General features: G+C 38.8%; 1 protein-coding gene across 1 annotated transcript; it reads left to right on the top strand.

Annotated features, from left to right (window-relative positions):
• On the top strand, positions 7-11,061 carry LOC109849612 (mitochondrial succinate-fumarate transporter 1). Its single transcript, XM_020419470.1, has 2 exons — positions 7-171; positions 10,258-11,061. Exons 1-2 carry the CDS (start codon positions 40-42, stop codon positions 10,792-10,794), a joined length of 669 nt encoding a protein of 222 aa, XP_020275059.1. The 5' UTR covers positions 7-39; the 3' UTR covers positions 10,795-11,061.

The following is a 16,404-nucleotide window of genomic DNA, read 5'->3' as shown; positions in this document are numbered from 1 at the left end:
CCGTTCGCTACGCACTTGACGCTGAAGTACGCGCTGAGGATGGGATCGAACGCGCTGCTGCAGACGGCGTTTAAGGACTCGGAGACGGGGAAGATCTCGAATCGGGGGCGAGTTTTGTCGGGGTTTGGTGCCGGGGTTCTTGAAGCCCTAGTTATCGTCACTCCTTTCGAAGTGAGTTTATTATTATTATTATTATTTGTAAGTATTAAGTTCAAAGCCGTAAATTTACCATGAAATTTCTAATGGTGAAATTAGCTTAACGCCAGGGTAAGGGTGTCTTTTTTAGTTTAGTCTACACGTTGTGATGTGCAATGCAATGAGCTAATTTGATGCTGTGATTATTGTTGATGCTCAATATTAAACAGAATAATCCAGAAGAGGATGGTTGCGGGGTGATGAAGGATGATTGAGGGGATCGCTTCCTTCCTCGACTTTATGGCTTGGCCACTGAGTTAGAGTGAACGATTTGCACAGAAGAATGTCATGAGAGGGCGGGTGGTGATTCTCCCGTGATATCTCCGACAATCAAGTTAGTTGATAAAATTGAGCTTGAGTGGAGTAATAGCACTATGTGTTCTTATGCTATGTGCATTAGAGATGATGATCTCTGAGATTTAGGTCAGGAGGAGAGTTTAGATTGTGAACATTTGGCTATGGTGAATAGCATCTGTATATAAAGAGGATGTCAATGGCAGATTGGTCACTTTGATCATGCAAATGATTGTGACAAAGTGTGAGCTGGAATGTGAGTCATCCTTTGCTCTACATGTGTCGGCCGGCGACAGAAGGAAGATCACTTCGATCTCGATTTGAGGAGTGATCGATGGAACGTGGGCTGATAAGTGGCGTGATGACGCATGGTCTTTGAGTAGACATGATATAACTTGTTGTCAGGATGGATAAGCTTTGGCGAAGTTATCTTCTAGCTTCGCTGAGAAGCAATGTCCCCCATGATGGGACTCACGAGGAGAGTCGACTCGTTGAGAGGAGTGACGACTCAAAGACTGCTGGCTGAATGGAGTCGGGTAACGACTCGTATCGCCTTTCGAATCGACATGGAGGAGTATCGACTCGACTGGGCTCTTGACGAGTTGCCTGCTGCGAGAGGGCCGACTGATACCGCCTTTCGTGTCGACATTGATGAATGTCAACTCGTCTGGTCGGCTGAGTCGGACTGCTAGCTGATCTCTAGCTATCTCTTACGTAGGTCAAGATGTCGACTCGTCTGGGAGGTCAGGATGTCTTGTGTCGATTAGCACCGCTTCTCGTGTCAACATTGGGGTGTCGGCTTGTGTGGCTGGATGAAGATGGCGACTCATCAGATCATATATTTGGAAATAGTTATACTCTATAACAGTTAGCCCCTTTCGCTTGGAGTCGGTTTTAACCGAGTCCAAGTGAAATGAATAAAGCTCTGGACTGAAGTTAGGATTGCTGATTGCTTCGTAGCATTGCTCTGATCGAGCTAACCAAGTGGCAATTCTTGAGTTGGTCGTGTTGTGTCGACCTGAATGTTGCTAGTCGGCTTTACAACTGGCTCATATTACGCCTATTGTGGGCAAGATGCTCGGGTCTTGTGTCGACGAAGACTGACAAGTTGAAGTGCTTTAAGTCTCTTTGCCGAAGATAACCGGGCAATTGAAATCCATGCCTTGAGTTTACTCATGATGATACCAATGTTTTAATGGTAGAATGATGATTTGATTAGGTCTCACTTTGGGCCTAAGTCTTCATAATCCTCGTATGGCCGAGAGGTGACTGTGAGAGTCGACCATAGAGTTGTGTCTTGGGCTTACCCTGATAAAAAAATATAGGTCTTGACAATGATGATCGATGAGGGTCAGAGGAATCAATCATATGTTATGCCTTGGGCTTACCCTGATAAAGAGCTAAGGGTTTTTGACACGTCAGCCCGGAGGTTGGGTCGCCTAGGACTTATTTTGGTGCCTAGGGCTTCACCATGATGGTTGATGAGAATTAGAGGATCCAACCACATATTGTGCATTGGGCTTACCCTAATAAAGAGCCAAGGGCTTGGAATCCGACTGAGGAGTCGAATGCTTAGAACTGTGAGGAGAGTTGACTAGGGCTTTTCCTCCCCTATGACCAAGAGACGACTGTGAGGGTCGGCCAAATGGTTGTGCCTTGGGTTTATTCCTGATAAGGAATCAAGGGCTTGCTCTAGAGTGCCTAAGGCACGGCTGAAGAGGACTCTGTGGCTTTGGTTGCCACCTTATAGGCTCGGGCATCTTTCATGTCAATGTATCCATGAGCTCAGGCCATCAATTGCTCATAATTGGCGACTGACTTCTTAGCCAAAAAGTTGGCCAATGCATTGCTCTGCAACCCTGTTACGAGTGCCGACATGGTGACTGTGCTTTCAGGATCGTTGACTTCCAACCTCTTAGTTTGGAATCTCTTGAAGTAGGCTCGAAGGCTCTCTTCTGGTGCTTACCTCATTTGGATCAGCACATGAGGGGAGAGCTTCTGCTTGGTGTTAGTTAGAAAGTGGTGGATGAACTTTCGACTAAGCTGTCGAAAATTACTGATGGATCTTCTGCCCAAAGTGTTCCACCAAAGTTTAGCGTTTTCTGTGAGGGTGATAGGGAAGCACCGACAGAGGATTGCTTCAGAAACTTGGAGCATACTCATTATGTCATAGTAATTCTGAATATGCTCGGAGGGGTCTCCCTCACCCTTGTATGTCTCCATGAGAGGCATCTTGAACTTATCACTGAAACATTCATAAAGTCGTCTGAAAGGGGGTTGTTACTCCCGAAGACGCTTGTGATCGGTCTGTTGACTCGATCGTATCCAGAGCCTCTAATGGTAGGACTCTCGCCGGTGAGTTCCTGATGAGGAAGGAGACATCGGCGAGTTGACCGATGGGGTGCAAAATTTGCTTGTTACGGCTGTGGAAGCCGGCTGAGAAGCTTACCAGTGAAGGTAGCAAATTGCTCTTGGCAAGATTGATGAATCATATGAGTTGTTGATTCAAGCTGGGCTTGAGTAGCATAGCTTTGATGAGGTCCTTTAGGACGAGATCGCTCAGCTCTATCTTCAGAACTAGACATGTTCTTTTAAAAAAGAAAGAGGATCCCACGGTGGACGCCAGACTGTTGATGCTCAATATCAAACAGAATAATCCAGAAGAGGATGGTTACAGGGTGATGAAGGATGATGGAAGGGATCGCTTCTTTCCTTGACTTTATATCTTGGCCATTGAGTTAGAGTGAACGATCTGCACAGAAGAAGATCGTGAGAGGGCGGGGTGGTGATTCCCCCATGGTACCTCTAACGATCAAGTCAGTTGATGAATTTGAGCTTGAGTGGAGTAATAGAACTATGTGTTCTTATGCTATGTGCATTAGATATGATGATCTCTGAGATTTAGGTCAGGAGAAAAGTTTAGATTGCGAACCTTTGGCTATGACGAATAACATCTGTATATAAAGAGGATGTCAATGGCAGATTTGTCACTTTGGTCATGCAAATAACGGTGATAAAGTGTGAGCTGGAAGGTAAGTGATGAGGACATCCAGGCACGTGCATGGGACTTTCGCCGTGTTTATCAGCGTAGGAGACGTCGTATTCCAGCCGCACATCAGATCGCAGGGATATAGTTTTGACAGTTTAGAAATTTTAGTTTTTTTTCAGTTAGTAGTGATTTCAGATTAGAGTTATTAGTTATTTAGTTGTTATTGGATAAGATTGAGAGAGATTAGATTGAGCTTTTAAATTCTGTAATAATCTCTATATAAACATGATTTGTAATCAGAGTTAGGATCAATGAAAATTATTGAGATTTAGTTGAAATTATCTGTGACTTGAACGTGTGAAACGTGGGTGTGAAACCCTAGATCTCTGTTCCTCTTCCTGCCCAAGCCGCCGCCGCCGCTCCTCCTTCCCCTCGAATAGCCGCCCAACTCCGCCGCCCCTCCCCAATCGATCGTCTGCCCTCGTTTTCCTCTCAAGTTCGAAGCAGCCCCTGAAGCCCTAGTCGCGCCAGCGCAAGCTTCTCCTCCGATCGGAGTTGAACCGAACAGGTTTTTGGGCCTAGGTCTTTGAACAGACCCGATCACTATATATATTTTGGATCTGGTCTACTTTGGTTCATTGAGTTTGGTTCAGTTTGGTTCAGTTTGGTTAAGTGTGATCTAAATTTTGAGTCGTGAACCATTGGTGTATGGCTGACCCTGACGCTGAAGACAACGACCTCGTGCTTGACCCAGAGACTGGTATTGTTGATCTGCAGCTTTCTTCGTGGTTCGATTACCGGACGTCCGAGAGTGTTCCTGAATACGTCGAACGCGTGACTCATCAGCTTGTAGACAGTGTGGAGAGCAGTTTGGGAATTAGTTCTTGGCACCAGCATTTTCATCCAGATACGCCGCTTCATCCCAACTACGTAGCTCTCGGAGGAGAACTCCCGCCACTCACATTTGGAGTTTTTACACCGCCTCCAGAGGATCCTCCCATCGAACCAGTCCAACCCGACGAAGGTTTAATTTTCTTACGCCCAAGTATTTTCGGAATTGCTATTGCGTGCATGTTATTCTCAATCTTAGTATCAATTGCGATTATGCTGTATTCAGTTTGAATAGTGAGCGAGTGATTCTGCTGCTGAGTATTTTTGCTTGTCTAAATATTACAAATTGAACTGTATTAAGAGAACAAATCATTACATTAATTATCGAAATAATTTTACAAAGGTTCAAACTTAGTACATTGCAACTTTTGCTTAAAACCCATCTTTCGCTTCATTTTATTCTTGAACTTCCTGTCTAGATTGATCGCTGATTTGGTGAAGCATTGTTGTCGCTGATCTTGCACCTGCATTCACATTGTTTCACATCAGTAAGTCATCGTTTGCTCTACATGTGTCGGTTGGCGACATGAGAAAGATCACTTTGGCCTCGATTTTGAGGAGCGATCAATGGGACGTGGGCTAATAAGCGGCGTGATGACGCATGGTCTTTGAGTAGAGATGATATGACTTGTTGTTAGGATGGATAAGCTTTGACGAAGTTATCTTCTAGCTTCGCTGAGAAGCAATGTCCTTCATGATGAGACTCGCGAGGAGAGTCGACTCGTTGAGAGGAGTGACGACTCAAGGACTGCTGACTGAATGGAGTCGAGTGATGACTCGTCCCGCCTTTCAAGTCGACATGGAGGAGTATCAACTCGTCTGGGCTCTTAGCGAGTTGCCTGCCACGAGAGAGCCGACTGATACCGCATTTCGTGTCGACTTTAATGAATATCGACTCGTCTGGTCAGTTGAGTCGGGCTGCTAGCTGATCTCTGGCTATCTCTCCCTTCGGTCGAGATGTCGACTCGTCTGGGAGGTCAAGATGCCTCGTGTCGATTAGCGCCGCTTCTCGTATCGACACTGGGGTGTCGGCTTGTTTGGCTGGATGGAGATGGCTACTTATCAGATCATATATTTGGAAACAGTTGTACCCCATAACAATTATAATGGGTTCTAAGGCCAGGTTGATGTTGCTATGTTTAGGTGCTTCTTTTTTATTTTAAGAAGCATTAAGTAATTATGTTTGGTAAAACTTATTTTACATGCTTATTGAAATTGGTGCCCCTTTTGATAGCTTAAGATATCTTAATTTTGTAATTTTCACTTATAATCATCCAGAATCGATGCAAAATGTGTACAACCCCTCAGAAAATGACATTCACACACAATGTTCAAAATGGATTTTCTTTCCATTTTCAATAAATCTCAGGGGAAAAAATTGACAAAGAATCTTATAAAACATCTCCAAACTTTTCTATAATTAGTTGTTGCCTGGGGATCCGCAACCCCTGCACTCTCTTCCTAACATTTCCAAAACTAAAAACTAGAAGCAAGCGGCGATTAAGGATGCAATATGAGAAAGAAGAAGAGGAGGAAAGCGGAAACCTTCCTCTGATTCAAGCGGTGGGCCTCGATCCGCGATTGTCGACCACTGGAATTTTCTCGATCGTCCATGTCTCATCCTAGAGTCTATCTCAAATCGCTTACTAGACATCCCTGACCTCTCCTCCTTTAATGTCGTCTGCAGTGTGTTGCGGTCTCTGACTGCCATGTTGGCCATCGTCATCCCCCTCATCTCCCGCCGACCTTTCCTACGCTCCTTCGCCATCCCTTACCAGCAAAAGACATTTAGAAACTTGCCACCTCACCAAAAATGCAAGGCCAATCAGTAGTCTCAACCAACGATCATTGTCTCCATAAGTTAAAACTACCACTACAATCCTCTGATATCGATGCCTAGGTACATCTTTTTGGCATATTATTCTTAGCTATAGCGCTCAAACCGCCGTCATCGCCAATGTTTTCACCGATAACCAGATTTGGTGGAGACTATTGATTGGATCTTGCATTTCCGGTGAGGTGACATGTTCTTCAATGTCTTTTGCTGGTCGAGAGTGGTTGTGAATGAGCGGAGGAGGAGAGGTGGGCAGGAGACAAGGGGGACAGTGGTGGCTAATGGGCAGCCAGAGATCGCGACACGCGACAGACAATAGTGAAGAGGAGAGGTTGGGGATGTCTAGTAAGCAATTTGAGTTAGATTCTAAGACAGGACTTGGAAGATCGAGTAAATTCCGGTGGCTAGGGTCCACCTTGGAGGCGGCGATAGTCGCAGGGTCAAGGCGCATCACTTGTATTGGAGGAAGGTTTCCACTTTCCTCTTCTTTCTCCTGTTGCAGCCTTAGCTACCGCTTGCTTCTAGTTTTCATTTCTGAAAATGTTATAGGGAGAGAGAGTAGGGTTCATGAAGTAAAGTTCTTCGGACAATAACTATTTATAGAAAATATTGGAGATGTTCTAGAAGATTCTCTGTCAATCTTTGCCCCTAGGGTTTGCTGAAAATGGAAAGAAATCTATTTTGAGCATTGTGCATGAATGTTATTTTCTGAGGGGCAGTAGTCGTTTTGCCTCAGTTCCTATATTACATGAAAATTATTCTAGTTTGATGAATGGGTGACTTTTAAATTTAGTCTACATGTTGTGAAGTGCAATGAGCTAATTTATCATTGTGATTATAATGTTTTTTTTACAGTAGTTGAGAACTGATGATTGCCGTTTGAGGGCTTTTGTTAGTTTCTGATTTTAGATGTGTTAAAAGTTGACATATTTAGGTACTAATTGTTAGTTTTTTTAGATTGCATAATCTTAGTATTTTATAGCTATGAAAGTTCTGAATATTAACAGGGTTATGAAAGCGCAAAACAGGCTTTTACATGTGTGTGATGTTGATGATTTGAGTTCTTGTGGTTCTGCCCACAATGTAGTTCTCGAAGATCCTATTTCATCAAGTTTGTTAAATGACTCGTGTAGAATCTATAGCTTGATTGGTGCACACATCAACGGCTCTTTCATAATCTTGGGATTGGGATTTAGTTTTTCAAATTATTGATAAATCCTCCGCCCATATTTATAATCTAGTTTCCGTGATATAAAGCTTTGGAATACACTTGTAGATGTCCTAGTCACAATGAGTTAACGTGCCTCCGTTATGTTTAAAATTATTTTGTGTCTTAATTTAGTGAAAAATTGTCTTTAGTGAAGGACCTTTATCAGTTCATTCTCTTAGTACTCTGCTAGGCATTATGAAATTGAGAAGAAGATTGATTTAACTGTTTGGTCACCAAAAGATGTTTGTCTTAGTAACGATATACATTAGTGAGATTGTTTCAGAGTTTAAACTTGAACTTATATAGATTTGGGTTATGAGAAATGTTCTTATACCTAAGGAAAATGCTTCTCTGTAGCTTTGGGCTTATTAATTAGAGTTCTTGCTGTCAGAAAGGTTTGTTTTTGTAGCATTCAAAAATAATCTTTCTATGCTATTGTTTGGAATATAAGAAAGGTATACCCTTTCCATTATTTTTGGCAATTCTCAAGTAAGCATCGTCCTTACGCCAAATATTATAGTCTGGATCTGAGAACGAAATATATTTTTAATGGAAAATCTGTGGCGCAAGTATGCATTTTACCTTTAAAGCGGGTAGTACTGAGTTTTTCTTTGTGAAAATTTTCATTTTTATTGATAATCTTGCTTGGTATTTTGGCTTGGTTTTAAATGTGATTAGTCTAAGCTTGGATTCCCCCTTGGTACTGTGTTTGATTGAGTCTTGCTTGATTATTTTCCACTGAACTGTTCAATAATTTTAAACAAAAACCTTGTGAACTAGCAATAATTTTGAAATTATTTTGTTCCTAAATAGCACCTAAATACCTTATAGTTTACATAAGTTATCTTACATATCCTATCTTTTTGTCTGACGTTTAAACATCCTTTTTTAAAGCATGTTACTACCTTCTGTTAATCAACTGTTGGAATATTCCCTCAGAAATTCTCATGTGACTTTCACATGTTAAACATTTGGTCCATAATACCCTGAGGTCATCTGAATCAATTAGAAAACCCATCTTATTGTGTTGAAATTGTGTTGAGTGGTATGTTAAACGTTAGGGTTAGGAATTGGAATCGTTTTTAGTTTAGGCGACTTTAAGGGTATTATTGACCAAACTTTAACTTGTGAAGGTCACATAAGATTATTTGGAGGAACATCTGACTGGTTGACTAACATAAGTTCGTAACATACTACTTTAAAAATTAATAGGGTATCTAAATGTCAAAAAGAATAAGGCATATAAGTTAAGTCATATAAATTATAAGGTATTTAAGTGCTATTTGACCTTGTTCTGTGTGTTTTCCATTAGTGAAAGTTGCATTTTAGTTTAGGACCTTAGAGCAATCCTTTCCCGGAGGTATCCAGACACAATATTCATTATGAAGTTCCAGGATAAAAGACTGAAACAACTGCTTGTTCCTTTAAATATATTTGCATTACAGTGGGTTGGTAGATATTTTTTAGGCTGGTTCCCAAGGACGAGTTTGATCTTTTTGGACAGATTTTGGTTATGAGAAATGTTGTGATATGCTCTCCTGAAGCTCATTTGTTGGGAGTTTAAGGTTGCAGGCACGAGGTATTCAAAGACATTATTTTGTTCTCTAAAGGCTCATTTTAAAGCATTACAACAGGAGACAGTTTTTCTTCTGATCTTTACCAAAAGGTATATATGATCTGATAGTTTACATGGTAGTAGGGTACAATACATAAGAGGTATAAAAGGTTGGCAGGACAAGTTCTACATTGTATTACATTGTTGCTGTCACGACCTTGTTGCATTTCTTTTAGCTGACCTGACACTAGCATATGTTGAGTTTGACTACAAAGCAAGTAACTCGAAGTTTTCTGTGTCTTTGTTACACTTCTGATACCATTCAAGGTCTTCATTTTCGTTTTTATTTTTGTTCCTTACAAAATTCATGATTACTGATTCCAACCTTCTTGGAGAAATCGTGCTCTCAACCAATTAAATTTTTCAAAAAAAATTCTTCCTGCTGTAGTTTGTTCTGCTTCACATCCTATTTGGCTCACCCCTGAGTGCTGACCCTTTTAACTATTTTTAGGTTTATAAGGAAGTCCAATTTCTCCTTAGTAGCCTTGTTCTAACCTTCTTGGAGAAATCGTGCTCTTAACTTGTTCCTTATTGGAGTTGTCCATCAGCAAATAATATTCTGTGTGTTCCATCTTCCTACAATTATTGCTTTGGAACATTGTATTTTGATCTGTTTTCTTAGCATAAGGGAATGCAATTTGTTTATTACTGTATACTTCAACACATCTTTGATGCTAACTACAATGTTTCTTCTTTTTTAGACATTTATTGTCTATTGCTATAAATAGGATAGTTTAATTGTGTATTCTCGCTCTGCTGTTAAACTTTGGATAACATGCTCCTACCGTCAAAATTCCATTTCCTGTTGAAATCTACTCGCCATAGATTACACCCACATATGACATCTAACCACACCGCCAATCTTTCCTCGTACATGGTCACAAGAATATTGATACCGAGTTATGTCATCAAGAATTATGAGTATAAGCTACTCGAGGAGAACCAGTATGGGACTGTGCGTAATTGAAACTGAAATATGATAAATTGTGCATATATAACTCCATAAAAATGGAGGTGATAGAATCAGAAAACTGTTAAACCATCTATATTTTATGCTCTCTGATGCTTGAAAACTGTCTTGTATGGTGGATTGCATTGCTAAGTAAATTTACACCTCTTTTGTTTTTCCTCTGCATCTTTCTTCTGTGTTTGATTTCTCACATTATTCTGCTTTCAATACGTAAATCTCCACATGTTCTTTTCCATTCTTCTGATCATGATGAGTGCAGGTGGTAAAAATCAGATTGCAACAGCAAAAAGGTCTAAGCCCTGAGCTTCTAAAATACAAAGGACCAGTTCACTGTGCAAGAATGATTGTAAGAGAAGAAGGCATTTTGGGTCTATGGGCAGGTGCAGCTCCAACCGTTATGCGCAATGGAACAAATCAAGCTGCCATGTTCACAGCCAAGAACGCTTTCGATGTGATTCTCTGGAAAAAGCACGAAGGAGATGGCAAAGTCCTTCAGCCATGGCAATCGATGGTTTCTGGATTCTTGGCAGGGACTGCAGGCCCAATATGCACGGGCCCATTTGATGTAGTAAAAACAAGATTAATGGCTCAAAGTAAATCAAATGGTGGTGTGAAATATAAGGGAATGGTTCATGCAATTAGAACGATATTTGCTGAAGAGGGCTTGCGTGCTTTGTGGAAAGGGTTGCTTCCTCGGCTAATGAGGATTCCTCCTGGTCAAGCTATAATGTGGGCTGTTGCTGATCAAGTGACTGGTTTCTATGAAAGAAAATACTTGAAGAGTGCTCACTTATAGAGTTATAACTACATTAGTACCGGCGGATTTATTCGAAATAAAGTAAATGGATTCTTTGTTCTTTGTATTTAGAAGAGCAGCAAATTTTGGTTGAAGAACCGTATTGTATGTTCATTGGTGAGAAAATCAATGGCAACATTAGTGGGGGATAAGGGTGTAGGCTTGATTCATCTTATTTGGTTATTGCTAGTTTGATGTTCTGTTCATTGCTGCGGACGTGCTACAATAATGAGGAGGCGTGTGTCTATAATTGTTGGTCAATTTTCAGGTATGGCTTCATAAAGGAGCCTGGTTGAATTTACGTTGAATGCCATTGCACATTTTTTATTGATGAATAATTTCATAGGCCTTTGGGGCCGGCAGGTGCACGTTTAGATGCCTGCTGTAGATGGCCCACGAACAAGTAAGGTTGATTTAGGAAGCTTCATTTGTCGATTTCATCTTTGCTTCATTCGGCCTTCTCATTCCCCGCGCTCTGGGTGTTTTGGTTTTGTTGGGTTAGATGTCCACTGACTGATTTGAAAATTTTTGGTTTTCGATACACCAAAGTTAGAGCAAGGATTCTATTAGAGCAACATAGAGAAAGGGGTGGTCTACACCATACAGTGGTACTTAAAGGGTTAGTTTAGGAATTTGAATTCTTTTACTTATAATGTAGATCACTTCACTCCTATAAGGATGATTCTTATAGGATCCATAAAGTTATGGTAGCATGATATGCTATCTATGTGTGTAGGACGCAAGGCTCGCCACAAATCTAACAAAAACTATCGAGGAAAAAATCATAAATTAATGCAAATAAAAATATTGGATCACGAAATAATTTGTTTGAACTTACTGTGCATTAGCGATTTCCAATTTGTTGAGTAGTTTCAATTTTTTTTAATTAAAAAAACTGCATTTTGGAGCCGCATGGTTTCCGTTTTTATGGGTACGGGCAGATGAACCATTTTAGCCTACTCATCGCACATATACTCCTCTAAGCTAAGAAATAAGGCCTTAAATCCATAGAATTAATTAATACACATATAGTCTGAAAACTAGCTCCTAGAATATCCATGAGTCCCATTAATTATAATTTCAATTTATTAATATCTATGAGTCCGATCAACTGTGAAACAACTTGTAATAACCTTTTTTTTCCCGGGGGGGTATATTGCGACCATAAATATAGCAAATGTTGCGTGCAGAATATATCGCATCAAATTGGACTCAAATTAATTCGTCCCGCGCATATATGTATAAAATTCACTTTTAAAAATCAAAATACTGTGATGTTTGACCGTTGTAAAACCTGCTGAAGCTTTCGTATCTTTATTGTAAGAATGAACGTAAACGTTAAAAAGTAAAATTGCTCGTAGCTAAAGATGGCCCTCCCCCCGATATTTCAAGATTCGGAACCCAATCAACCATTTCTCATGATTCAACGTGGGGTCCAGGCCAGATTTCGGATTTGCTTCAGGCACCGAGCGGGCTCGTCACTCGCGAATGTGACGGCCCGAAAGTAGCGACCCACTTGCTGGGGTCGGTGAGGATCAGCAGTTGGCGGCAGTTGCAGAATTCTTTTTCATAAATTCTGTTATCAAGAGGCATTTCACCTGGACAACGTGAGCAGAAAAATTGCGGCCGCTCTCCGGCTTCGGGGTTGCGGCTGTTTTTAATCTTCTCCATGTGGATTTATCGTCTCAACTTGAAGTATGGGCGGGGGGAGAGTGAGAGAGAGAGAGAGAGTTGTGTGTGGGTTCCTTTAAAAAGAAATGAAATTACCTTGCTTGCTTTAGATATGTAAGTAATTTTTCAAATACCATTAAACTCTCCTCAACATTAGAAGTTTAGCACAAAACCCCTCGTCTTCCAAAATATTAGAAAATCCCTTTAACTTTGGGGGCTATGAGAAAACTCTCTTTTAACTTTGAGATTTTATTAGAAATTAGGGGATTTTTTGACAAAATCTTAAAGCTAAAGGGGATTGTCTGATAAATTTTGGAAGTTGAAGGGGGTTTGTTGAAAAAAATTGAAACGTAATGGGGGAATTTTGTGATGATCCACATACTTAAGGTAGATTTTCCGATATCTTTAAAGTTAAGGGAAGTTTTCCTATAAGGGGCTATTTGGTTGGTTTCCTAAAAACCAAGAAAAGAAAATCGGTACAAGGAAATTAATAAAATAATATTTTTATCCATTTACATCCTTAAAATTCATCCACAACATCCAATAAAATATTATTTTTATCTTCCAACTCATCTCATTTCATCTCCTTTCTTACCTTTAAAAAATCAAACACAAGAAATGTGTCACATCATCCAACTCATCTTATCTTATTTTTAAAAATCACACACATCATCCAATAATATTGTGACAACTCATCTCATCTCATTAAGATAAGGATTTTATTGGATGATGACACATACTTAAGGATTTTATTGGATGATGTCACATCATCCAATAATATACCCCCAACTCATCTCATTAAGATAAGGATTTTATTGGATGATGTGACATCATCCAATAAAATCCTTAAGTATGTGTCACATCATCCAATAATATACCCCCAACTCATCTCATCTCATCTATTTTCTTATTTTTAAAAATGAACCAAATACAAACAACCTCAAAGCATCATCCAATAATATACCCCCAATTCATTTCCTTATTTTTTTAACCAACCAAACGACCTCAAAACAAGTTTTTAAAAAAATCACTCATATCATCCAATAATAAGGTGACAACAAGTTTTTTAAAAAATCACTCATATCCATCCATTTCCTCAAAAAAAAAAAAAATCCTTAAGTATGTGTCACATCATCCAATAATATACCCCCAACTCATCTCATCTCATCTATTTTCTTATTTTTAAAAATGAACCAAATACAAACAACCTCAAAGCATCATCCAATAATATACCCCCAATTCATTTCCTTATTTTTTTAACCAACCAAACGACCTCAAAACAAGTTTTTAAAAAAATCACTCATATCATCCAATAATAAGGTGACAACTCATCTCATCTCATCTTCTATTCTATAATTTCCTTCTTTTTTAAACCAACCAAACAACCTCAAAACAATTATTATAAGAAATAAGTTTCTTATTCTTTGATTTTCCAATTTTTTTTGTCAAACGAACAGCCCCTAATCGTCCAAAGCTAAGGGAGGTTTTCTAATATTTGCTCTTTTATAAAACAAGCATCCTTAAGTTAGCACAAAAAAAGAGATTTAAAGACCCAAGAAGATCTAGCCAAGTTGGTAAACAAGCTATGATAATACTCCAAGATCTCAAGTTCGACTCCAGTGGCGGATCCATGTTGGTTCAAAGTGGTTCACTTGAACCACCTCAGATTTGCAAATGTGGTTATATATTATATATCTCACACAATGAAACAACGAAGCCTTTGTCCCAGCGGGAGTGTATAGGCTAGATGTTTGCACTCGGTAATGCTGGAGGTCTTAGGTTCAATCCCTTGGCAAACTGCAATTTCTTTTAAGAAGCAATGTTATCTATTTTTTATCCTTCAATTTTTGCTTCCCCTTTATTTTCTCCTTCTTTTTCTTTCTTTTTATCCTTGAAATCATAATTCTCAACTTCTTCAATTATTCTAATCATCATTTTTATTATGAAGTTTCTTTTTATCCTTGAAATCATAATTCTCAACTTCTTCAATTATTCTAATCATCATTTTTATTATGAAGTTAAGCCTAACCATTCTCTTTTATATATGTTTTGTCTCTTCTTTTTCTTTGTTTTTGTTCTAAAAAATTTAACGTTTATTTTGAACCACCACTAAATAGGTTGTAGATCCGCCACTGTTCGACTCTCCCGGTGATCATCCACAAAAATTTAATTTTCTAGAATATCCGAAGCCGTGAATTGGGGGGTGCTCCTTCGCCACTCCCGGGGATTTGACACTCGTAATCAGAAGGATCGTAGGGAAGTTCCATTGACAAACCGAAAAAAGAGACTTAAAGATAAGTATATTGATAAAGAAAAATTACTTCTAGCCTCAAAGCTACAGGCGCAACTACGAAACATGTGATATATAATTTTCTTCTATTTATCTTGATCAGGATCTCAAGAAATTGATATGCATCACCTTGCTGTGTATTGGGTCCCACTAATTTTGGAATAAATTATTACTGATTGTTAAAGAACATCCCCTCCTTGTGACGATGTATCTAATTTGCTGGACGGTTTTTCAAGATGTAGAATATAGTCAATCAATTTTAAAAGTCTTTCTTCTATTTATCTTGATCAGAATCTCAAGAAATTGATATGCATCACCTTGCTGTGTATTGGGTCCCATTAATTTCGGAATAAATTATTACTGATTGTTAAAGAACATTCCCCCCTTGACGATATATCTGATTTGTTGGACAGTTTTTAAAGATGTAGAATATAGTCAATCAATATCAAAAGTGACTCTTTCCGATAATTTCTAATATAATTAACATTATTCCTCCAAATCATATATAAATAAATAAATAAATAAATATATATATAATATATATATATATATTATATATATATATATATATATATATTATAGAAAAAAATGGAGAAGGCTTGGTACCAAGTTGCTCTAAGCAACTTGTAGTGATGTGACCTAATCTTGTCCTACATCTACATGGAGTTTGTGAAGGTAGTTGAGGCACTATCTTTGAGGTGTGATGTAGAGGTAGATTAAGCCACATCACTACAAGGTTGCTTGGAGCAACTTGGTACCACGGTTCTCCTTTCTCTCTCTCTCTCTCTCTTCTCTCTCTCTCTCTATATATATTATATATATATATATATAATATTATATAATATATTATATTATATATATATATATATATTATATATATATATATATATGAGAAAAATAGGCATGCATGGTACCAAGCACAAAAGGTTGTACTTGGTAGTGAGGTAGCATACTCCTCTTCACTCATTCAAATGGTTGCATATCCTCATGCACTCCTCAACCCATGTGAATGTGATCTCCTATTTGAATAAGTGGAGGGGATTATTTACATGTTAAAAATTTACAGTTTCACTTGTTCTTCTTCTTCTTCTTCTTCTTTTTAAACCGACCAACCGCGACAAGAGGATCCAAATCATATTTCGACTCAACTCACGCCGAAGCATAAGAGGACGAAGTTGTTATCGGATGTAATAATAGTTTAGTTAATGATGAAATTGCCTTTAATGATAATGTTTACGAGGCTTACATCATGTTACATAGTTCCAGTTTCATTTCGTACGGAGTTAAAAGAAGCTATTATATATTGAGAGAGATGTACGTAGATAGGCTTTCCTCAAAAAGTACAATTTCACACATTTCCATCCCTAAAACTCACCCACAACATCTAATAAAATATTATTTTTATCCAACAACTCATCCACCACATCTAATAAAATATTATTTTCATCCAACAACTCATCCATCACATCCACCACATCTAATAATATATTATTTTCATCAACAACATCACTCAACTCATCTCATCTCATATTTAAAAATCACCCACATCATCCAATAAGATTGTGACAACTCATCTCATCTCATTAACATTTCATTTCTTTGTTTTCATCCCAAAAAGTTGTGAAAACACATTTCTTAATCTTGGATCA

This window comes from Asparagus officinalis, chromosome 7 (genome assembly GCF_001876935.1).
Source record: "Asparagus officinalis chromosome 7, Aspof.V1, whole genome shotgun sequence".
NCBI lineage: Eukaryota > Viridiplantae > Streptophyta > Magnoliopsida > Asparagales > Asparagaceae > Asparagus > Asparagus officinalis.
Note: the sequence above shows the minus strand (reverse complement) of the source record. Positions and strands in the feature narration are given on the sequence as shown.